General features: G+C 40.8%; 2 protein-coding genes across 5 annotated transcripts in view; one reads left to right on the plus strand and one right to left on the minus strand.

The window, feature by feature from the left end:
- The window catches only part of PARP4 (poly(ADP-ribose) polymerase family member 4), a 42,902-nt gene extending 36,881 nt beyond the window's left edge, over positions 1 to 6,021 (minus strand). For all 4 annotated transcript variants that reach the window (XM_042838755.1, XM_042838753.1, XM_042838754.1 and 1 more), the window contains exons 1-6: positions 5,813 to 6,021; positions 4,599 to 4,731; positions 2,834 to 3,029; positions 1,762 to 1,885; positions 964 to 1,033; positions 271 to 384 (exon numbers count right to left, since the gene is read on the minus strand). In XM_042838755.1, the coding sequence (XP_042694689.1) occupies positions 271 to 384; positions 964 to 1,033; positions 1,762 to 1,885; positions 2,834 to 3,029; positions 4,599 to 4,724 (630 nt within the window). In that variant the 5' untranslated portion in view covers positions 4,725 to 4,731; positions 5,813 to 6,021. The remainder of the gene's footprint in view (positions 1 to 270; positions 385 to 963; positions 1,034 to 1,761; positions 1,886 to 2,833; positions 3,030 to 4,598; positions 4,732 to 5,812) is intronic.
- Positions 6,022 to 7,988: 1,967 nt separating this feature from the next.
- Positions 7,989 to 24,587, plus strand: CENPJ (centromere protein J). Its single transcript, XM_042839263.1, has 15 exons — positions 7,989 to 8,899; positions 9,882 to 10,005; positions 12,336 to 12,468; positions 13,919 to 14,024; positions 14,370 to 15,972; positions 17,291 to 17,423; positions 19,569 to 19,734; positions 20,702 to 20,944; positions 21,671 to 21,770; positions 22,154 to 22,248; positions 22,888 to 22,992; positions 23,094 to 23,234; positions 23,334 to 23,418; positions 23,509 to 23,629; positions 24,273 to 24,587. The coding sequence occupies exons 1-15, from the start codon at positions 8,465 to 8,467 to the stop codon at positions 24,463 to 24,465; spliced, it is 3,783 nt and encodes a 1,260-aa protein (XP_042695197.1). The 5' UTR covers positions 7,989 to 8,464; the 3' UTR covers positions 24,466 to 24,587.
- Positions 24,588 to 24,616: the final 29 nt, after the last annotated feature.

Here is a 24,616-nt window from a genome sequence, read left to right on the forward strand (position 1 = left end):
TGTATATGAGTATATGAGGCAGGTGCATCCAGGACTATGCTGTGTTGCTGTCAAGTACCAAACAGTTCTGAGACATTTGCAGGCAAGCGGTGTAAAAGGGGCCAAGTACGAACCAGACCTCTTACTTTAAAGCTAAGAGAATGACCTCCTACTATGTAAATGTGAGAATCAGCCTGCAAATAAAAATGAAGAACACCTAGTGCTCTCCAGGACAGGAGTGCTCAAGGCATACAAAGAAACAAGCAGGAAATGTCAATAAGTGGCTCATACCTTGGTTCCATTTGAAGCACTGAAGTGTGCATATAATCGAAACAGAAACTCAAACTGTTCTTGAGAACAATGTAATTCAATAACTACAAAATCCTTGCTTCCCTTGGAGTTAATCTGAATGGAGAGAGAGAGAGACCCCAGCCCCCAATGTAATACATAGGCATGTTTCATTCACATGATATTCACGTGATATTGCAACACATACTTTCCCCATCCTACTTAATTTTTCAACCCACTTGGAACCATACAGTGGCTAAGAAAACAAGCAGAATTATTATTATTAGCTTTTATATCATAGTAATAAGCAGAAATTCCTCTCAGGGCTTCACTGTATTGATTGATGTACAATCCCATCACTGTTGTGTTTCAAAAGATTTTTAATAAAGAAAGATTAATGCTTCAATTAGATTTAAAACATAACAGCCATGAGAAAATGTATCCAGCCAGAAGCATGTATGTATTATTCTACTGCAATAACTAGGTGAGAACACTACAGTGATAACAGACAAGTTTCATTTTGGTAGAATTAGGTCGCACTGAAAGACAGAAAGCACTGAAGTTCTTTTCAATACAGCTCCTTGCATTGCAGGACACGGTAACATTAAAGAGTTATTGCTGATGTGTGTGAAATCATAAAACTTTTACTCATCCACTGATCCTCCTACACTGTCTCACAGTAAGAGACAAGCTTACTTTTTCAAGGACGTTGTATTTTGCAACTTCAAAATCTTGAGGAAAAAAAGGAGCACTTTCACTGTAAAATCTGGAATAGAATCAGAACAATTAAAACCACATGTACCCAGTAAATACTGTGCTATTACAGGCTGCAACATCACATCCTACGGTAAGAATTAATATAAGAACATGACATTAGTTTTAAGCCATAAAATAACAACAAAAAATTTTTGAGAAATAAAATCCCATCTTGCCAAGCTGCTGACCCACACAAGGAGGCACAAGTGTCTGGTGTGAACCTGAAGATAATAAACTCGATTTCAGACCTCATTCTTTAGAAACGCTTTGGAAGCAACAAAGAAATGGATTTCCACTGATTGACTGCATGTTAATTTTTTTAACAGCTTGGTCAGCATCAGCTATCTGTGGTGTCCAGTGCTAAGCCCTCCCTCATTCTTAACTTTCACATTAGGATACGTACATGTAATCAGATCATTCAGCATCAGAACATTTAGATCAAACACAAATTCTAGTACATTCCTGGAGAGTAGCTAAATACCTTCTTTAACATTGAATAGCAGCCTCTGAAAGCTGCATTTTATTAATAGATTTAAAAACAGGAGTGTTGGAGCTGACTCTGTTCTTTTATTTCTACACAGGCATAGAAAATGAAAAAAGCTTCTTCCTCCCCTGCACTGTTTTTAAGGCAATGAATCATCTCTGATGCTGAAACAGAATGGAAAGTGAATTTTTTTCTTTTATATAATTATCTACATAGCTGTATCAATATGCATCTTTAATTTTGTATTATTTTACCTGAGAGTTCCCACTTTGAATTCAATTCTCTTGTCACTTTCTCCTATAACAGTAAGATTGGTATCATTGCTTTCATTTTGATTTGTGGCAATTTTATTTTCAGAAGGTGACAAGTCTTCCAAACCTGCAATCAAGACCTTTATTTACTTCATATAAAATGGCTTCACTAATTTAACATAACCTATGATCACCTGCCTTGATCTGCTGGTGATACTTTGCCTAATGCAGCCAAGAATGCTGTTAGCCTTGTTGGCAGCAAGGGCATACTGATGGCTCACATTCATCTTGCTGTGTACCAGGACCCTGGGTTCTGTTCTGTAAAGCTGTTTACAGCTGGGCGACCCCCAGCATGTACTGGTGCACGGGGTTCTTCCTCCTCAGGTGCAGACTTCTTGAACCTGAGCTTCCTGTCAGCCTGTTTTTCAATTTGATCAGGTCTCTCTGATGACAGCACGACTCTGGTCTATCAGCTGCTCCCCTCAGTTTTGTGTAACCAGCAAACTGGCTGAGGATACGTTCTGCCCCATCATCCAGATCAGTAATGAAGGTGCTGAAGAGGACTGGCCAACATATTGACCCCTGAGGCACTCTGCTCCTTACTGGCCTCCAAAAAGACTTTGCACAACAGGTCCTCCAGGCCTGGTCATTCAGTTTTTGATTCACCTCACTATCCAGACCATAATTCAACAGCTACTCTATGAGAACATTATAGGAAGAAGTGTCAAAGGCCTTACTGAAGTCCAAGCAGACAACACCCACTGCCCATCTTTCATTTATGAGACCAATCATTTCATTTCAGAAGCTTATCAAACGGGTTAGGCACGACATCCCCGTGACGAATCCATGCAAATAACCCATGATGACTTTCTTGTCCTTCAAGCATTCAGGAATGGTTTCTAGGATTATCCTCCAACACATTTCCAACTTTGTTTTCAGAAAAAAATCGTATTTATGTCACCTTTATTTCCAGTGTTTATGGCTGCTGATTTCCTAAAAGTTTGAAATACTGACTTTCTAAAACATTATTTCCCAAACTAACAGGTAAATAGATAAACCATGCAAACACACCTACCATGTCCACCTGGCCATTGGTTAGAAATGTTGCCTTGTGATGTATTAACCTCAAATGCATCAGTTATTAAAAGCTTCCCATTTTCAACTGATTTCCAGACAAAATCTGCATATAAAACAGGCAGCTGATATTTCTGAGTAATTTTTAGATCATGACGACTGAGGACACTGGCATTATCCACAAGAACATGTGTACACTGAAAGACAAGTTACAATTAGAATTGTTATGCACACAAAACTAGTGTTAATCCAAATATTGTTTATTTGCAATTCATGCTGGTAAAATCCTACAGTCTAAAGGGAACATTTAAAAACACAACATTCTTGGACAGGATTTTAATTGAAACATCTAATTTAGAGACACAATACCTCTGCATTTCCTCCACAGTCAGCAGAGAGGATTCTTTCAGATGACAGCTCAGATGAGCTAAAATATATGTAAGTTGCCTTGAAAGCATTGCCTCCTATTTATTTTTATGGAAACTACAGCAGATACCAAAAGCACAATGATACTATTTGATAGAGCAAATTTTCAGCTACAAAACGTGTTTTTCAACATAGTCACCATCATGAGATACGCATTTTTGTCAGTGAGGACAAGAGCTTACATGCTGCTCTTGTAAAAATCTGCACCAGCAGAGGCTGTTGCTGTTGCTGTCACCACTGCTGAAATGCACCACCCACCACCTCACTGTACTCACATCAACTGTTTGCTCTCCAGAAACATTCAGCAAGCATCAATTAATTGAATGGCCCACCTTTGCACTTCCATGTCAGATGCCATTCTGACAGACTGCCCCCTGCTGCCATCCGTCACATGGCAACAAATGCAATGGAATATGGGTGGAAAGGTTCAGCCTCTACTGCCGTACTACCATCAGTCTCTGATGTTGTGGGCCAGCATAATACAGGAGACATTACTTCCAGAGCAGCTCTCGTATGTAACTTCCATCACTGTGCAGTAACTACAGAGACTGAGGGTGACCAGGTGTCCAATGTTCTGCAGAGCTTTTAGAGCACACAGGAGGTCCAGTAACGGGGCAAGCTCTATAGCAGCTGACTAGTTACAAACCAAAAGCTCTTTGGGAGAATGGTAAAAAAGCTGGTTAGGGTCCTTTAGAATCATAACATGCTTTGGTAGCTTTGTAAGGGTCCTTACAGTGCTTTATTGGAATCATATATATGCTGAAAGTTAAAACTATCCACATAATTTCAACAGTAGAGTCATGTCCTGGTAGGAGAAACTGAGGACATCTGGGTTTTGTCCAGCATGGAGGAGGCCAAGACCTCATTTGTCTCTGTAGCTCCCTGAGGAGGGGATGCAGAGGGAGATAGGTGCTGGGCTCTGCTCCTGGAAGCAGCACAAAGCTGCACCAAGGGAGGGTCAGACTGGGCATTATGAGACATTTCTGCACTGTGAGGGTGGACAGACACTGGAACAAGCTTCCTAGAGAGATGGGTGATGCTCTGTGGCTGCCAGTGTTCGAGGTGCATTTGGATAATAGTCTCAATTATACGCTCTATTTCCTGGTTACACAGGAAAAAACCCTTCCTGGTTCTTTTGGAGAGAGAGAATATTGCTTTTATTTTTTATTTATTTTTAAGGAGACATTTCAGTACTATAGAGATAGCATAATGGAAGCATAAGCAGAATATTTCCAGTGAAATATTGAACAGAGAAATATTTCTCTATATGAAGAACTCCATAATACTTTCAACATTTGGTATTTTCCTTCAGAGATCTCAGAAATAAATCTGGAACTTACTTTGTTATTAAGCACAAAATTAATTACTCCACCATTTTCTGTTATGCATGCTTTCAGGCTGTTCCTCTTCTGAATGGGCAAGTACTTCACTTTAATAAAGAACACACAGTTTGCAAAGACTGTCATTGCTCTCCTGTTAAAACAGAGAAGGGTTTGTTTTTTTCTTTTGTCTAAGAAATCTTTATTTCCTATTGCCCACCTAAGATGTTACTTATGGAGAGAGAACAACATAATTCATTTGAATTTGGGGTTCCAAGAAAACCTAGAAAATTATCACTATCAGATGCATTTTTATATATGCCTGTGTAATCTGAACTATAGGAAAGGCCAAATCAACTACTGCCCTATGCATCTGAGAGAACCAGCAATGTGCTGGTTGAGGTGAGGCATATAGCAGCTCGAGGATCAAAGAGCACATTAAATTGTTATATGCTTCTATTTTGTGCCTCTTGTGTTTTACTGTCTGGCATTAGCAGTACATTTGTCATAAAGTACTCTCGGCTCATGCACAGAATAAACCCTGCAACTCTTTTTTTCCATAAGGAGGAGGTTTTCACAAGATACTACATTATCTGAGATGCTAACAATCTTTTAAGATGCAGACTTGGCTCAAGTAGATTAATTTGAGTCACATACAAAAGAAAATGTGCCACTGCCAAAAGCTTCCGATATTAAAAGCATAGAGGGCACTGCCTCCTTTTGCACTGATCTCTGCATGCACTGACTTCGCTGCAAATTCTCTACAGCAGACTCTGGACACTGCTGAAATTTCAGCAGAAGTCACCTCTTCAGGAAATAATGGATTCCATTTGCACAGCCTAACCCAAAAGATTATTAGGAGGTTATTGAAATACATACAAGCCGTCACAAGCCCTGCCAACACAGTCCTGGAAACTCAAGAAGCAATTGAATTGTTTGTGGTGCAAAACTCCACAAAAATATTTTATATGACACTTCCTTATGAAAGTTATACTGCTAAGGACTAGGAACAAATACTGAGAGAACTGATCTGTAAGTAAACTTTAAATGAGCCAGTAAGAGGAAAGGAAAGCTTGAGGGAAGGGCAGATTCACTTCCTCAAAGTTTGCCTGCAAAGTGAAGTTCCCCCCACCTAGCAAACAAAGCTTGTCTCTGTTCCCAGTGTGACAGCTGTCCAATGACTCCTGATCCCACTTCCCTCTGTATGTTTTAGGTGAAAGATGGCTTACACTCACCTGCTCAGGCAGTTCCCTGCCTGAAGGACCTCCTGCTTCCCCAGTAGAGCGAGGTGCAAGTGAAGAGCCTCAGTGGTGGGAGGGAGGATGGGCTAAGGCAGCTCACACCCACCTGAACATCGCCCGAGGGGACAGCAGCAACAGTTGTGACCCCGACAAATAAACCGACCAAGTGACGTGCAGCCTTCTGCGGAATAAGGAACACTAACACTTCCGGGGCTTGAGGGAGGAGGAAACTCACTGTTAAAGTGCAAGTGAACTTTGAAAGACGCTCCAGACAGCAGGAAGTAAAGCTGAAACCTCTTTAGTCTGTACCCAGCAGCTTTTCTTTCTGCTGAGTGAAGTAGGCTTTATTCCCTCTTATTGCTGATGAATGCTGCCACCCAATATTAGCCTCTCTTCTTTAGCCAATTTCCCCTGAGGATCAAACTTATCAAGGGACTTTAGCAAAGTGTTTGTCTTTACTCTTCTTGAACTGCAGAGTTTCCAGAATTCAAAATCAGAATAGAAAACGACAATATTTAATGTGAGAGTGAAGAATGGTGAACAGTTTTATAACTGGAATAAGGCGCTGATGCAGCACTAAGTAAGAAGTTGTGCAATGGAGAGTTGCTGACAACTGTCACTGGTTTAATTCTTGCAGTTTTAATTTATCTCAGTGGAGATCCATAAGGCCCTAATGACCTCAGAAGAATTTCACACAGGTACATGAGCTTGTAATTATGATTGGTTTGCAAGTTTGGGATCATCATTAGAGATAGATTACGCTTTTGACAGAGGAGAGCACCAAAGACAATTTTGTCCTCATTCAAAAATAGACGAAGAATAACCTGGAACTCAATGTGGGCCTTCAGTGTGCAGGGATACTGAATTTTCATGAGGATGTTAATGCATTAAAGGTGACGTTGTGCTTGAAAAGGAAGGGGTAGAAATCCTTGCATTTTGTTTTGTTTTGTTTTGTTTTGTTTTTTAATATATATTTCCAGCACTGTAGTTTCCCACTGTTAATGCAGAACTCAGCTTCAGGAAAGCTGTGCAGGTGATATATTCATAACTGGCTTAAGTGCAGGAAAGGTGATGGGAAGTTTGGAAAGAGCGACAGCTGATGTGAGATTTAGCAGTCAGCAGCTGAAAGAGCTGCCTTGGTTTTATGCAGCTGGGAGCTCGGTCCTGTACCAAGGTGCAAAGAGGAGCAAAACCCGGCTCCAGCTGGCAATGTGTCACCAGGCTTTGGAGTGAGATTCTCCACTGTTTGCTGGAGCTCTGAGGAAACTTTTGCTCAGTAAGAGAATTCCTAAAGAGCAAAATGTCAAAAACTCTCTGGTGATGGTGACAGAACGTGAGGGAATGGCACAGAGCTGTGTTGGGGTGAGGGGCGGGTCAGGTTGGGAGTCTGGAAAAGGTTTTTCAACATAGATTAATGGAATATCCTGAATTGAGAGGGGTCCGTAAGGATCACTGAGCCTAACTCCTGGATCTGCACAGGAACAGCCTGCCCAGGGCAGTGGGCACAGCTTTGAGCTGCCAGAGCTCAGGGAGCATTCGGACAGTGCTTCCAGACATTGGGACTGGCTTTTGGGTGGTCCTCTGTGGAGCCAGGGGTTGGACTCAGTGATCCTTATGGGCCCCTTCCCATTGGGAAGGATGGAAAGAAGCCCAGGTGGTTCAATGACTCTGTAGGCTTTCTGCCACTTATCCTTCCACTCCACCCTTACTGCAGCTATTTAAAGATTAAAAGGGCAGAGGCAGCTACAAGGAAAGCACGCTGAAAGCGCACAGCCCCGCCCGCCCAGCAAAGGCACGGCGAGCGGAGATTGCGGGTTCGTTCCGCGGTCACCTCCTCACTGCCGCCCCCACAGGGCGGGAAGGCGGGGAGCGGCCCCTCCCCCAGCAACGGGGCGGGGTAGGCATCACCGCCTTCGTGCGCCTGCCCCCGCCCCTCAGAAGCCCAGGCAGGGCTGGAGGGTTTGCAGTGTCAACCTATTAACGGCATTCTCGCCGCTGAGCATTTTGGGAGCTGTAGTCGAGCGCAGAGAGATCGCTACGGGGCTGCAGGAGGCGGGCGGCGGCTGGGGACTACAAATCCCGGCGTGCCCCACGCCGCGCGGCGTCCAGCCTGTGGCGGCGGGAGGCTGTGCTATGGCGGCGCGTTTGTAACTGCGAGCGGCGGGAGGTCGCGGCGCTGAGTGGCGGCGGCTTCGGCTTCGGCCATTTGGAATATTACGCTCTGGGGAAGCTTTGAGCGTTTCGAAATCTGCTCGTACGGAGTTCTGTAGGAGTTCCGGAAGGGTTCCTGTGGGGATCCCGGAGTGCCGCCGGGCGGTGATGGTGGTGGGAAGAGGAGTGAGAAGGGAACGCGCAGCTGTTCGTGGAGTTACCGCAGGAAGGTTAAGTGCGAGTTGAAATATGCACAGTAAAGCGATCGTGTTCACGTGGGCATCTCTGCGGCGTTGCGTCAGTACGAGGATTTGTGGCTGGACTGCTCCTTATAAACACGATCGGCTGGTTTTAAGAGTGACTTCCTGATGCTGGGAGTCTCTTCCTGTAGATTTTTTTTTTTATCTGCTTAATTTCTCGGAGCTAAAAACAAGTGAGCATCCACGCCTGATATTTGTGACTGCACCTTTTACTCCCCTGGCGCTACACTATGTTATGTTAACGCTGCATCAGCAATTGCATTGGAATGTAATTTACAGGATGCCAACTGTTGAAGATCTGAGTAGTGAACAAAACTTCATTGCACACTGGATGTCCAGTAATTCCCGTGCTGGTGTCTTATTAGATCCTCATTTTACTGGATTAAAAATCACCACAGAAAGTCTGTTACCTGGACCTGAAAACATCACGGCTTTCCCTGGTGAAGTGCAGAATCTCTTAGACAGCTGTTCTGTAAGTGAGGACTCCTTAAGTGAAGAGCAATTGCTTGAGTCTGGCAGCTCCTGTGCACTTCAGCAAAACAGCACTGAAATGTCTTTTCCAGCAACAGCATATAATGTAGGAAGCTCTAAAGCAGACTTCGGCCACAGTGAAAAGGATGCTCAGAATAAATCTGATTGCAATGATCCTCTCTTACAAAAGCTTGAACAGGTAATAAATTTTAAAAATTCTAGAATTTCTTGATATTCTTAAATTAAGGTATATTTTGTTCCTGTGCATCCATGGAATGGAACACCTCTCCTATGAGAACAGGCTGAGAGAGCTGGGGCTGTTCAGCCTGGAGAAGAGAAGGCTGTGAGGTGACCTGAGAGCAGCCTTTCAGTATCTAAAGAGGAGCTACAGGAAAGAAGGGGACAGATTCTTTAGTGGGGTATGTGAAATTAGAACACGGAGAAATGGCTTCAAGCTTAAAGAGGGGAGATTTAGGTTGGATTTAAGGAAAAAGGCTTTAACAGTGGGGGTGGTGAGGCACTGGCACAGGTTGCCCAGAGATGTTGTTGATGCCCCATCCCTGGAGACTTTCAGGGTAAGGCTGGATCAGGCCCTGGGCAATCTGATCGAGCTGTGCATGTCCCTGTTTGTTGCAGGGGAGATGGACAGATAAAAGAAACTTTAAAGGGCCTTTCCAACTCTAAGTAGATTCTAGTATTCTATAATTTTTCATACCTGAAAGTATTTGTAGAACATAAGCTTAAAGAGCAAGCCCTGAGTCAGTTACGTGTCAGTTGCGTAAAGATTAGTGTCCTACTCATAACATGCTGTTATTGAGAGCCTAGTTGGTTTTCATAGGCACAGATTTCAGTTCAAAATGAAATTATGTTTAGCACCAGCATATTTGCTCTTAGATTCTTCTTACCTCAAAAGGTGAACATTTCCCAAATTGCAGAAATGAGAGTTCTGTTATCTACTATTTGCAGATTGGTCGATTAAAAACTAGTGGCTTGGGGTGCACTAGAAACAGCATGAATTTCATTCATCAAAGCACTTTGTATGCAACGTGTCATGTTACAGTTAGATAAAGGGATGTCTTTAAAATTTGTTGTCTTGATGATGCTTATGTTTGGGTGCATTCTAAGTATACTTACCCCACAGTACATTGATTTTTTTTTTTTTTTTTTAATTTCTTAAAAAGCTGAAGGAATTGCAACAACAGAAACAGGAACAGCTAAAGAAACAACAGATGGAGCAACTTCAAAGGCTAATGGAAGAACAGCAGAAGTTACTTAGCATGGTATCTGGTCAGACAGCAGTTCTTGGTAAGTTGAGAAATAAAGCATAGGATCACAGAATCATAGAATGGCCTGCGTTGAAAAGGATCACAATCATTGAGTTTCAACCCCCTGCTATGTGCAGGGCTGCCAACCACCAGACCAGGCTGCCCAGAGCCACATCCAGCCTGGCCTTGAATGCCTCCAGGGATGGGGCATCCACAGCCCCCTTGGGCAACCTGTTCCAGTGCATCACCACCCTCTGAGTGGAAAAAATATGTACTTTATTAAACTGAAGAATGTGATCTATTGTTCTTGTTTAAGTTAGAAAGTATATTCAGTGTTCATCTTAAGACTACTTGATTAGTCAAAGATAAATGCATCATTTTAATGACTGCTGTGTGGTACTGCTAAAGGAATGCTATCCTTTTGCCAACTTTCATTGTAATTAATGATGGGAGCCCTTGTTTTGAAGAAAATATCATAAAAATAAAAGACAAAATAGGCAGTTGCATTTCTTTCAATACTTCTGATTGCTTTAAGCCATCGCTGTATCCAAATGAGGTGGTGCCTCCTTGTTTGTGCTCACAGTACGTTTTCCCATGAATGACTGGGGAACTCATCTGTACTGAGAAACAAACATCTGTAACCTGAATCAGTGTTCCAGTCCAATTTAGCTTGTGCACATGGAGAGGACAGTCCTGGACTGGAAGAAGCCCCCAGAGTTGAGAGAGGGCGTTTTCTCTTGCAGGTAGTATCAGACCCACCTGATTTAAATGATTATATTTCTTTTACGTAGCCTATCTGAGAAACTGAAGTTAGGCTTTGAACAAAAACTAAATTCCCTAATGATTTTTTCTGAGTTGGGAACATGAGGATGGAGGCTGGCTCTTGCCCTCCTGTGTAAGTTTATTTTTGTTCCTGTGAAACACTGGTTTGTTTGAAGGCTGTACTCTAATGGCTGAAGGTAAAAAGCTAAGCTAAGACCTGGGCATTCATTGGGCTGGACAAGTTTTTTTGTTTGGTTTTTTTTTTTGTTTTTTTTTTTTTTTTTTTACAAATCAGTCATCTGAGTAACAGAATCACAAGGACAACAAAGCTTATGCTCTGAGTAATTGGTCTCCACATACACAGAACAGTGAAATTATAACGAAAGTTAAACAATGCAGAATGCATCTCATCTTTGGACAACGGTTGTTCAGTACTGTCTGCCTGTAAAAAGCAAGGCCCCTGAAAATGCAGAACTGCTTGAAAGGCAGTGGAGGCGACAACTATATTGGTTAAGGCATTTGGAGAAAAATAATTGGGAGTGTGTGTTCCCTTCCCATCCCCCCCCCAAAGTTACTGAGCATAACTCACTGCTTGTAGTGATGCTTGTATACAAATTTTGGTTTCCTTTGCTCAATATGGTCAGCTCAGAAGCCTCAGTGTTCCTGTGAGTGTTGTTAAAAGCAGCAGGAGGAAAAATCAAGTTCTTCCATCAGCATGATATGTTTGTCTGTTCTAGTAGGGAAAAAAATGGCTACTGCTAAAACTTATGTATGATAAAGACTGGGAAAATGGTAAAATAATGACAGATCCTTGATGGCTGCATTATTTGGTAAGTTAGAATGAACTGAAACCGTATTTTCAAGTAGCAATTAGAAAATAGTCCATACAGGGATACAGAATGTCTCCAGACAACTGTGTTGTGAGGCTAAATAACTGAATTGGAATTAGGAATCAAGATGGATTGGCAAAGAGGTGCTATGGCATAGTCATAATGTCCTTAGAGTTGGAAGGCTGATGAAGAATTGTTTATACACCAGAAGAAACGCACCAGAATTCTTCACTTTTTCCTGTTTCTTAGCTGTACCACTGGCACTGCATTACCATTTATGCTGTTATGACTGGAATAGCATTTTTGGTTTTAAATTTAATAAGGAGTTTGTAAATCCGTAGAGGTTTCAGAGAAAAGAAATGAGAGTGAGTTACAAGCATGAAATATGATGACAAGCTTTTAATCTTGGTCTAAGGCGATGTGAAAGGATGAATTGATCTTAATTTTTAAGTATAGCAGACATCCAAGCTTCTGTTATTTTACCTTTAAGCCGTAAGTTAGCAAAGATGATGAATCGGAATGGAGTGCCAAGGTGTGTGTCTGGGGGAGAAAACTTATACGTGGTTGGATATTGCTTTCAAAAGAGTGCTCAAATTCAAACAAGAGTTAATTTGGGAAAATCATAGGACTTCTTTTGTGTGGGAATTCAGACTATGTGACCATGAAGCTGTTTTAATCTGGTCTGAATGCCACTTAAATGTAAGCTGAGCTGACTGTTTGTTTGTTTGCATGCTTCTGGGAGGAAAAAAAACGAATTTGTATTCTGTTGATTTCATAGGAAAAAGCATGAGGTGTCCAGAACAAAAGATGGAAAAATTAACAGAGACTGAAGATCCACCCATGGATCCTTTTAGTGCGGAACTCTCTGAGAACAGAGGAAAACAGTTATGGGTGACTAATGCAGAGGAAAGGTAATTCAGAACGTGATTTGGTAAAAAGTGTAAGTAATTTATACTGCAAGTTTGAATGAATTCTGAATCCCAATTCAGATGTTCTCAATTTGTATAGCTTTCTTAAGCAGGGATTACGTTTCACTAGTACAATGGAGAGCAATAGTAGGAGAGGCTCTGGCTTGAGATTGTGACAGATGTGCTGTGCTGGCTGAAGAGGTGTGTGCAGCGTGGGGTGATAGCAGTGTAGAAGCACATTCTGGTATAGGCTTAGTAGATTAGCAGTCACAATTACCGCACTCAATCTGATTCATTACAAACTCCTCTCCACTGTTACACAGCAAAAGTAGTGATGTTGAGGAAGAGTGTAAGGCCACAACTTTTTAGTTTGTTACCAGGAGTTATGTTTGTTTAAGTGTCTATGTGTGGCTAAGAAATAACAGTGCTTGTGGGAGAAGCCTTCTCATGGATGTCAGAAGCTTTTTGTTGTTGCTGCTGTTGATGGAATAAAAGTAGTGCTTGGCATTGTTTTGAAGCTCTGCCTTGCCTGTCATAACATGAAATACTTGTTCCAGGCAGTACTGGGTTGACCTCGGGCAGCCACTTGGTCACCCTGCCTCAGAATTCAATGGAGGTGAATTGGAAGAAGTAAAATGACATTTGTGGGTTGAGATAAAGACACTTTATCTTCACAACAAGTGAAGAAAAGAGAGGAAGAGACCCCAGCATTAAGAAGGCGGCCATCTCCCACAACCAGACCGATGCACAGTTGGTCCTGTGTAGTTTTAGAAAACAAGTCTGCAGTTCTCATTGCTGAACATGATGTTGTGTGGCATGGAACTCTTGGTCACTTTGGATCAACTCTTCTGGCTCTGCCCTCTCTCTCTTGCCCATCCCCAGCCTATTTGATGGGGTGAACAGAGTGAGCAGCATGAGAAACCAGAGAAAACTTGGATGCTCTGCAAGAAGTGTTCAACAACAGCACAAAAAACTGTTTTGGTCACAAATCCAAAGCAGCACCATATGGACTGCTGTAAAGAAAGTTTACTCCATCCTAGCCAGACCCAGAATGCAGGCTGATCTCTGTAGGATATCTATGAATCAATGTGAAGGACATACCATAGAAATTATTATCAGTATGACTACAATCATACTGATAGATATTATTAGATCTTAGATAGATATTATTATCAGTATGACTACAATCTGAGTGTGAGTCTGATGGCTCGGGCAGAAGAATGGCTGGTCGCGATGGCAATTTTTTTTAGCTGTGTATGAATAATTTTATCAAAAGATAATCAACTATTACTACAATGCATTTTTCAGATTAGCTTTGCCACTCAGTGACTAAAGTTCTTCGTAATTGTCATTGTTTAGGTAATTGTATCCCAGGTCTTTGATTAGCAGTGATGTTAAATGCAATTAAATTACACAGAAATGTTAATATATATAATTTTTTTAATTACTACAGACCTATTAAAGCTGCGATTCAGGAGAAGAAACAGACCTTTGAGGAATTTGTGGAAGAACAGATGCAAATAGAAGAGCAGCGTCTGAAGCAAAAACAGAAGTTACAGGTTTTCTATTCTTTCTAAGTTGTTTTTTAAATATTATACCATTGTGTGACAGGTGCTTTAAGAACTTAGACAGCAGGTTCTGGCATCAAAAGCTAACGCTGCAATATTCACATCTTAATAATTCATCTTCAAAATAAAACAATAAGTCCTAACTATTTTGTTTAAGATGCTTTCAGAAATCCAGTAGAAGTAAATGCACTTTATAAATTCCTACTAACATGTGGGGTTTATTTGGAAAACAAGCAAAAAAACCCAAGCAAATTCAAAAACCCAGAAACTTAAAACTGCACGAGGGATTTAATGTGTGTGTGTGTGTGTGTGTTAATTTTCCTTATCCCCTTTCAGGAGACATATGGATCAGCCATTCAAAAACCTGTGATCAAACGACCCTTCCTAAAAAGAGGAGAAGGCTTAACAAGGTTTACTAATGCCAGATCTCAGATAACAAAATTTCGGGAAAACATGCTGAAGCCTCCACAGAGGGCTTCAGATGACAGAAATGTGAGAGTGGACAGATCACAAATGCAAAAGAAAAGTCTGCCTTCTGGCAAAGAACTGGTTTCTGAGAGCTCTCTTACACCATGTAAAAAAAATAACCAGCCTGACAAAGCCAAACGTCCTCTTCAGAAGACCCTGGTACTCAGAAATTACAATGGAAAAAATTCCTTGCCACTGGAAACAAGAATGCAACCAGGAAAAAATCTTAATGGACAGATTAAGGTTTCTTTTTCGCCTGAAGTCAATAAAATAAACAATAAAATAGAAAATAAAGAGAATGTAGTGGAATTTACTAAGTCTAGCACTGGCAGCAAAATCAGAAACAAATTACCTTACACAGAAAAGCCTCCATTATCTTGTGAGATGGCTGATGCCTTTTCTAATTCTAACTGTTCTGTGACTCACTCTATAAAGGATTCAGAACTGTCTTTTGAAGTTTCATTTCAGAATAAGTTGGAAAACTGGGAAAAAGAAAAGGAAAAAGAAAACCTGGAATTAGATGAATTTTTGTTTCTAGAACAGGCTGCAGATGAAATATCTTTCTCAAGTAATTCTTCATTTGTGCAAAGGATCTTAGATAGAGATCAGCAAACTTCACAAGGACGCAGAATGTCCTCTACCCCTATCAAGGCAAAACAGCAGCAAGTAAAGGAATTTGTTAACAAGAAAAAGGCAGAATGTGTGGCTGTGGGAAATAAAAATGATAAAGCAGTTAATCATGCGATGTCAAATTCAGAAACAGCTTCTAGACTAAAGGATCCACTGAATAAAGCAGATAGTGTAACGTTTTCAGCTTCTTTCATGACAGCAGCTCCTGCTTTAAAAAGTACTCAGTGGATTGTGAATGAAGACAAAGATGAAGAAAATGGTAACAGTACTACAGATTCTGAGCAAGAATTTGAGACCACTTTAAAATATGAAAATGAAGATGTTAAGACATCCTTTATGAGCCATAGAGAAAGCGATCCAGAATTGTTAGATTATAGAAGTTCTGCTACAGATATTAGCAAAGAAAGCAAAAATGGAAGTGCCAACCTTGACTCGTCAGACAAAGATGCACAGTCAAACCAAAAGGTTAGAAAAGCTTCAGACCACCAAAGAAGCATGTCTTGTGTAAACAGGAATAAGTTTGAGTTTGATGATGAGAGAACATGGAGTGATCTTGATGAAAATTATGTTCATGATGGTTTACCTGAAATATACACTACAATGACCTCACAGACTGATTTTTTCAGTAAGAATGATACACCTTTCCCAGATAGAGCATTAAAGAGAAAAGTTGCCTCAAAGAGGGGGGAAGAACTGTCTAAACAGCCTGCAGTGGACAGCGATTCAAATGGACCTCCATCAGACCTGATGGTGAAACTGTTTCCCTCACTGAGACCAAAACAGAAGACAGGCTGTGATCCAGAGCATGAAATCAAATCAAATGTGGAACAGGAGTCAGGAGGTGAGAGAACAGCAACTGGTAGGAAATGTTGAAGAATACATGTTTTACAAGTCTTTCCTTCTAAGGCTTAAGCTGCAACTTGACGCTACACCAAAAGGTACAGACTTCTACTGTAGGCACCCTTCATCTCTTCTGGTTGTGTCTGGTGCCAGATGCAGTCATTGCACAGCCTGCAGAATGATAAGTTCAGTGAAACCCTTCATTTATTTCACCCTGAAGGCTAGTTTTTGTCTCATCGCCTCATTCAACTAACTTAATCCGAAGGCGCTTGACCACTGTTTCAAACTCAAGCAAAGAGGCAAAAGCATGCTGAAAATGAAGCAGTGCCTCCCTTTCCAGTGAGTGCATCTACACCTCATTTGGGTAGTGCCATGCACTCCTAGGTTAGATTGTTCCTGTGGTAAAACTGGATGCGTCAGCAATGTCTGTTTTCTGTCTGCAGTGCACTATGTAGAGAATTCACCTGGAATATAGAAAACAAGTTAATTTTTCTGCTCGTCCCAAGTTGATTTCAACCATTTCAGCTATACGGCTGTGGTATGCAGAAGGCTTACAATCTCTACAATCTCCTGTAAAAGCTGTTGTGTTTGTGCTAGAACAGACAACATGATGGTGCAGCCTTGCATGTCTTCTCTGTAAGATGGTGAGGTGTCAGTTTCAAACTCTGCACCAATAAATGTTTAGGATTTTTTCTGTTTTTTTGAAGATCATATGAAGCAGAAGTGGTAGGTTTAGTGTTTTATGGAGAACTGTTTTATTGGCTTTCGAAAGAAATCTGCTGGGTCTTGTTGCTGGGAGTAATGGCTAGCAGCATTTACGAGTGATCGAGGCAACTAACTACGCTACAGCATCAGTACTTAGCCTCTTTTTGCATGCTCAGAAGCAGACTATGAAAGCCTTACGAGTGTTAAGCAGTGACTGAACAGGAAACTGGAATGGCAGAGAGGCCCACAAATACTCTGGGCCTCTACAATCCATTTCAGGTCAGTGATGACTTCAAGCAGGCTGTGCTGTGAGTAAACTTACAGCTGGAAAAACTTACATTTGTAACTCTCCTCTTTGATGCTTTGCTCTTATCATATCTTCATTTCTCTACAGGTCCTTCACATTCTGATTTCTGTTATATGTTTAGTTCTACAAATATTATAGATGAACTTGATGAGGAACTTGAGTATATAGTGCAGGGTACTTCAGAATGTCACTTCAGTACTAGAGTTTTCTTGCAATGCTACTGCTATCTGTAAAATAGTATATAGATTTTTTAAAATTAGTGTGTTAGTAATTTTTCAGTCTAATGGATCTGGTTGTTGTATGGTAGGAGCCACTGTTCCATCCCAGACACTGAGAGAGAAACTCATTGAATTGGAAATGGAAATTGAGCGATTCAGAGCTGAAAACACAATTCTAACTAAACTCCGTGAAGAAAGAGAGCATGCCTTGGCAAGCATCAGGTAATCCTGAATTGAAAACCCATAGTTTGGTGCGTTCACTAAAATGGTGTGTTCCTGGCTATCACACTGTGCAGTTTTACTTAGGTACTGTTAAGTAATTCATGTATTTTAGTAACAGTGGAGACATAGATCAAGAAACTGGCTGTTTCTGTATGTATGTATGAAATGTAGTCGTAAAAACAGATTGCCAATCTAGGAAGAATGTTGAGCACTCCTGCTGCTTCAATATGATATCCTTAAAGGCTATGCCAGTGAGAATTTTCTCGTGTATACTTCTATTCTGAGCAATAACACAGTCCTAAACTGGTGTCATAAAACAGATTTCACCTGAATGTGATCGATGCTGTCCATTTGGATTGGATGTACAAACGGAGCATTAGTATTCATTTCAGCTAGGGGAATTATAAGCAGTAAATACAGCAGAATAATTCTGCGGAGATTTGAAAGTGGCATACCTGTTTCTGCCAAAGTTAATTTTGTTTTGTTTGGATACAGCATCATGTTGCTGGCTAATGTTTGATTTGTGACCTGCTATTAGTCACTGTTTCTTTTACAAGCAGCTTTTGGTGGAATGGTGTTCCACTGCTCTAAGGAATATTGGCAAGCTTTCATAGAATCTAGAATCAGAGAATGGCTTAGGTTGGAAGGGACCTCACAGATCATCCAGTTCCAATCTGGCCTTGAATGCCACCAGGGATAGGGCATCCACAGCTTCTCTGGGCAGCTGTGCCAGTCCTCACCACCCTCTGAGAAAATAATTTCTTCCTAACACTTAGCCTAGATTTCCCCCCCTCTTAGTTTAAAGCCATTCACCCTTTTTCTATCACTGGTAGACTGTGTACAGTTGGTCTCCTTCCTGCTTTATAGGCTCCCCTTAAGTACTGGAAGGTTGCAATGAGGCCTACCTGAAGCCTTCTCCAAGCTCAACAAGCCCAACTCCCTCAACATTTCTTCACAGGAGATTGCTCCATCCCTCTCATCATCTTTGTGGCCTTCCTCTGGACCTGCTCCAACAGCTCCACAACGTTCTTGTGCTGGGGCCCCAGGCCTGGATGAACAAGATGGAGCCTCACAAGGGCAGAGCAGTGGGGGACAATCCCTTCCCTCTCCCTGCTGCCACTCTGTTTTGATGAAGCCCAGGATACTGTTGGCCTTCTGGGCTGCAATTGCACACAAAGCTTTACTGAATCATAAAATGGCCTGGATTGAAAAGGGCCTCAAAGATCACTTAGTTTCAACCCTCCTGCCATGGGCTACTAGACCAAGCTGCCCAGAGCCACATCCAGCCTGGCTTTGAATGCCTTCAGGAATGGGGCATCCACAACCTCTCTGGAACAACCTGTTCCAGTGCATCACCACCCTCTGTATGAAAAACTTCCTCCTAATATCTAACCTAAACCTCCCGTCTCAGCTTAAGACCATTCCCCCTTGTCCTATCATTGTCCACCCTCGTAAACAGCTGTTCCCCCTCCTGTTTATAAGCTCCCTTCAAGTACTGGAAGGCCACAATGAGGTCTCCCCGGGGCCTTCCCTTCTCCAAGCTAAACAAGCCCAGTTCCCTCAACCTTTCCTCATAGGAGAGGTGCTCCAGCCCTCTGATCATCTTAGTGCCCTCCTCTGGACACACTCCAAGAGCTCCGCGTCCTTCCTGTACTGAGGGCCCCAGTCCTGGACGCAGTGCTGCAGCTGGGGCCTCACAAAGCTGAGTAGAGGGGGACAATCACCTCCCTCTCCTGCTGGCCACCCCTTTATTGCAGCCAGAACACAGTCGGCCTTCCAGGCTGCAAGCGCACACTGCTGGCTCATGTCCAGCTTCTCGTCCACCAGGACCCCCAAGTCCTCCACAGGAAGTTTTGCTAGGTTCTGGATAACTTTTGTGATTAAAGATACAGATCCAGAAATAGCTGGACATCAAACACTAGCTGTATGACAATTGTTGGACTCGATCTTTGAGGTCTCCCAACCTAAACGATTCTATGAAATACTGCTTATAAGCCAATCTTCCAAGGGTAACAAATGCTGGGTTTGACTACAGAATTTAGAGTCTGTTTTCTCACTCCAGGTTTGTATAGTTTTATAGCTTTAAAACAATAGTTTTAAATAGTTTTTATAGTTTTAAAACAATGCTTTGTTTTATAACTGCAGGAAAGAAATTGCAGACTTTCAACAGCAGAAATCCCAAGAACTTGCTGAAATAGAGGAATATAGAAAAAAAGAAATGAAAAAACTGCAAAAGGAACGTAAAGTTTTTGAAAAGTATACCATAGAAGCTAGAGCAATTCCAGACAAAAAAGAACGTGATGAAATTCAGGTATGAAAATAACAGTTACTATTATTATTTACACAGGAAAACTGAAATTCATTTAAAGGCAATTGAGAACTAACTTGAAACTAATTATAACTTAGGCCAATCATGTGAAGGGTTGCAATTGGCTTAATTGGGAAAACAATTGCAGTCTTCATAACATTATCTGGTACTTTCAAGGAAAAACAAACAAACAAACAAACAAAACAACAAAGCCAACCTTACAAATATTTTTGTCACGTTTCCATGCATAAAAACTGCATGAGACTATGGTAGAGTGATCTTCAACTTTGATATAAAATGACTATAGCTCATATAACATTGCAAGTTTTGATTTGCGTAGTGAATGAAAATACAAACTAGAACTATGCTTAAATTTTATTTTTAAGTGTTCCACAGTAAACATAGTTATCATCTGTAATTTTCAAAGTCATGTTTTCTGATGATTTACTCGTAAGTCTTTAAATGCCAGTGATAAAGAAACAAGATCTGTTTGTTCCTTCACTGTCAAGATTCATCAGGTACACAGCCAAGTTGTATCAAGCTTCACTTGTGGATATCACTTCTTGATGCTACCTCGACAGACTGAAGTAACGTTTGAAAAATGAATTACATGGATTCATGAGTATTTTATGTGACTTTGTTCTTGCTGTTTTCTCGTGCCAAGATTTGTTAAGGGTCCTTTTGAGGTAGCCTTAAATAGCACATTATAGCACATACACAGCACATTTCTGCCTCAAGTGTGTTTGTGTTGGCCTGACTATGAAGTGTAAAGGAGGCTGAAAGTGTGATGATCACAGGGGCTCCTGTGACTGAAGTTGAGATATTCAAGTTGGTAGTCCAAAGTTAATGCTACTCTTTTCACAGAAGAAAACCTCCCTTCTCTTAATCTTTTCTTATATTATTTTCCTAGAAAATTTGAAATCTTTTAATATTTAAAAAAAATGAAACATTTTATAAACATTCTTCTAAGGCTTTAAAACAGCAGATTGCAGAGTTACAGGAAGATTTCAAACGGAAAGAAGCAAAATGGTCAACCACCCATCGACGCCTGAAGGATCAAATAGATGCTTTAGTAAATGAGAACATGGAGCTGAAAGAAGAAGTCAAAATTATGGAGAGGTTTCGGTTAGAAGCCTGGAAAAAAGTAGAAGCTGTTGGAAGCAAGAAGAAAGTGGAAAATTCTGGGATGACTTTAAAAAGAACAGAATCTGTAGTAAGTTATTCATCTCAGCGTTTAGGTCTGCGTGAATATTGTGTTTTGGATCGTGAAATTAGAATCTAATAGGCACAACCAGACTTATAATTCACTGATCTTGGGGTTCTGCAGATGGTGCCAGACCGAACTGTTTTTAGTGGCACCTTCTCTCCAAATATAAATGTTCACAGAATGGGTTAAGGTGAAAGGGGCTCTCCGGCTGCACGCAGCCCAGCCCCTGCTCAAGTAGGGACCCTCAGAGCAGGGTGCCCAGGACCATGTCCAAGCAGCTTCTGAAAATCTCCAAGGCTGCGTCACCGTGGGCAGTGTCCTTTGTTGAGGAATTTAACTTCTTAGAAATTCAAACAATGCAATTGTAAGCAGAAAAAATACATAGGCGAGATCTGAGAACCTCTGCAGCTCAAGGATCAGCCAGGCAAACCAGGCAGTTCACCAGTGCTTCAAGTAGTTACATTTAATCTTGAAATGTAATTTATTTTGGATTGCTTGCACCAAATAAACATTCTACAGTTTTTGGTCATGAGGCAGCAGACAATTCCAAAATACAGCTTTTGGGCTACATCACACAAGCTCTTCTGATGACTAATCTCAAAAATGTATAGCTTGTGAAGAAAGCTTGCAGTGAATTTCCTCTCAAATGGTGTATAAATTTTATTGCAACTGCATGAAGAGTTGGGAATAAATGTCACATATAAACCACAAGTGTAACTTCCTTACTTCCAGTGTCCGCAAAATAGAGGCCTGAAAAGTGAAACTGGATCTCTGCTTCCTCCAGCTCAGAAGTGTGGCAAGATAAATGGCAGAGGTTATTCAGAGGCAAAAGGTACACATTTGTCTAGTTGGTTAATTCTTCAACGGAGAAAATAAATGTGGATTTTTTGCATGTGTTTAAAGGACCATCTGAAAATAGGAAATAGCTGTAATGAACTTGAGTGCATAAATAGACATGTCCCAAGGCAAGATTTTGGAGCAAGCTGTTAGGAGCCCATTCTCAGTGAAAGTGCTTCTGGGTGTGTTGGTGGCAGATGACTTACCCCAGACAGCGACATATGTTGAGTTTTTTTTTTTTTCATAGACATACTATTTTCAGCTTCTGCTTCACTTAAAAACTATGGGTGTCCTGTACAGATTGACCTCATTATATGATTTTAACATTTAATCTGTACTTTACTGGCCAAATTAACTTCACTACATTTATCTGAGTAGGAAAGCTTTCTAGAGGACCTGCATCAGCACCTGCTAAGGACAACAGCAAGTCAGAGACAGTGACGACACTACAAGATTCTTCTAAAACTGTTATGGTAATAAGTCCTGTATCCTGATTTGGTTTTTAAGGGAGTAGTTTTCAGTACTTAATATTTGGAAGGTGACTTGGAAAGCTGTTGACTCCATCTTATTCTTGAATTGCAATGCTGTTATTGTCATGAAAATGGCTATGTGATAGTCAGTGCAGAACGCTCTACCTGTGGCTGTAGCTGAGGTAAGGAAATAAAATAATAATCTCTTACCCTCTAGAATTTTGCAAAGTTTTCCATTTTAAGAGGCTGGCTGTTTGTATGCTCCACGTAGGGAAACCATGCAAGAATCCTTCATGTAGCTGAATTAATTCTGGAATACTGTAGGTAGCATTTGGTGTTCTAAAACTTTATCAGTTGTTTCACATTGTGATATGGATAACTTCAGCCAGTTGGCACCAAGCCATAGCAATTTCATTTCATTTTAGTCTGGACAAAAGCTGATCACTCTCTGATTACTGCAGGCCTGAATGCATCACTGTAGTTATACTGGGAGTTGCATAAAACCCACACTGGTTTTATGACTTCCTATATTTGTCTTCCTACTGTCATACTTGTTTCTTAAAATACCTGAAAGCCTATGAAATGAAAGATGAATGAAAACAGAGCTTGATTTTTAAGCTTATATTATTGCTATCATTTCAGGACACTTCTCCTGCTGAAGCTCTCGTGTCCGTGTCAGTACCATCTGAACCTGTGCATACAGACAGTGAAGAGATACAGAGAGAAATTGCTTATCCTGATGGAAGGGTAAAATGAAAGTGTGGAATCTGAAATTTCACGAGAAGTGAAAGATCAATGGATACTTGAATGTGATGTCTTAATACTGACCTCTGTAACCTATTCGTTAGGTTGAAAAGGTTTTGAAAAACGGCTGTCACCTCATATTTCTTCCTAATGGGACGTGGAAAAAAGTGGGTTCTGATGGGAAAACTGTAACAATAACCTTCTTTAACGGAGATGTAAAGCAGATTATGCCTGATCAAACGGTGGTATGTATCCTGCATCTTCTGCATTTCTCTATAAATACTTACATGTGTGTACACACACAATTTCTGGCTAGATAAGTTAATTTCAACTGTTTTCTTCAGATTTACTATTATGCTGATGCGAAGACTACACATACTACGTACCCTGATGGCTTAGAGATTTTGCAATTTTCAAATGGACAAATAGGTAAAGAAATCATCCAGCCCAACCAACCCCCGACACTACTGGTGTGATCTGTGTTTATATAATAGTAACTTGTCACAAAATACATTCTAGAGAAACATTATCCTGATGGCAAGAAAGAAATTACGTTCCCTGATCAAACTATCAAAAGTTTATTTACGGATGGACAAGAAGAAAGCATCTTTCCAGATGGCACAATTGTTCGCATTCAGCGGTAAGCTTTGTATTTTCAGGTACCCTGGCCTGTTGACGGGGATGCAGTAGGTAAGAGCTCACCGACAGAGGCAGTATATAGAGATACGTTCTTTAAAACTTACATTTGAATAGACTGGACTGTGAAGATGTGCTTGCTGTTTGACATTTATTTTCTGTAGTGTGAAGGAGATAAAGAAAATGCAGACAACAACAATGCAGTCTAACACAGTAGCCTAAATGACTTTTCTGACTTGTATGTAATACTAGAGAACATGTGAGTACCCAGCTTTACCTCATGAGGGCTCAGATCCAAACTGACGGTACTCAAAATATTAAGCTTCTGAACTGTTGTAGCAACAGGATTAGACAGAGAAATGTGTGGTGGAGGCTTTCAAGAATGAAGAAGTTGCATGAGTTTTGCAGAAATGTGCTTTTGAGTATCAACAAAATGGCACGGTATTTACCAAAACATATTAGATTTTTTTTTTTTTCATTTGTTCCTTTAGGGAACTGTACTGTTTGTTCTGTGACTGTGAACTTTAGGGAACTGTACTGTGTTGTTCTGTGTCTGTACTGTTTGTTCTGTGAATAAGCTTAAGCCTGTTTACAGTCCTTATAATGGTTTTTACAAAATACATCTTACATATGTGTCTTTAATGCAGAGATGGAAGCAAGACTATAGAGTTCAATAATGGTCAGAGAGAACTACACACATCACAGTTTAAGAGACGGGAGTATCCAGATGGGACTGTTAAGACGGTGTACTCAAATGGACACCAGGAAACAAAGTATGTCTCTGGGAGAATAAGAGTAAAGGATAAGGATGGTAATATTCTCATGGACACGAAGTTGTAATTAGCACTGACTCTGTTAGTGCAACAGAAATAATGTACATTCCTGTAAATAAGATGACAAATGCCTTTAATTGTATGCTGTGTATATACTTACAGTTTTCTTTGAAATAAACTTATTTTTCATTGGTGCTACTACAACAGCTTTCTCTTTG

Source organism: Centrocercus urophasianus, unplaced genomic scaffold (genome assembly GCF_019232065.1).
Source record: "Centrocercus urophasianus isolate 14NV4802_14NV808 unplaced genomic scaffold, USGS_Curo_1.0 seq_9, whole genome shotgun sequence".
In the NCBI taxonomy this organism is placed as follows: Eukaryota; Metazoa; Chordata; class Aves; order Galliformes; family Phasianidae; genus Centrocercus; species Centrocercus urophasianus.

What these genes read in the sequence shown, in the direction of transcription:
- CENPJ (XM_042839263.1), top strand. Translation starts at nt 8,465, where the DNA reads ATGTTAACGCTGCATCAGCAATTGCATTGGAATGTAATTTACAGGATG. An exon ending in AGCAAAAACAGAAGTTACAG is followed by an intron (nt 14,025 to 14,369) that starts GTTTTCTATTCT and finishes ATCCCCTTTCAG; the next exon opens with GAGACATATGGATCAGCCAT. An exon ending in TAAAAAGAACAGAATCTGTA is followed by an intron (nt 20,945 to 21,670) that starts GTAAGTTATTCA and finishes CCTTACTTCCAG; the next exon opens with TGTCCGCAAAATAGAGGCCT.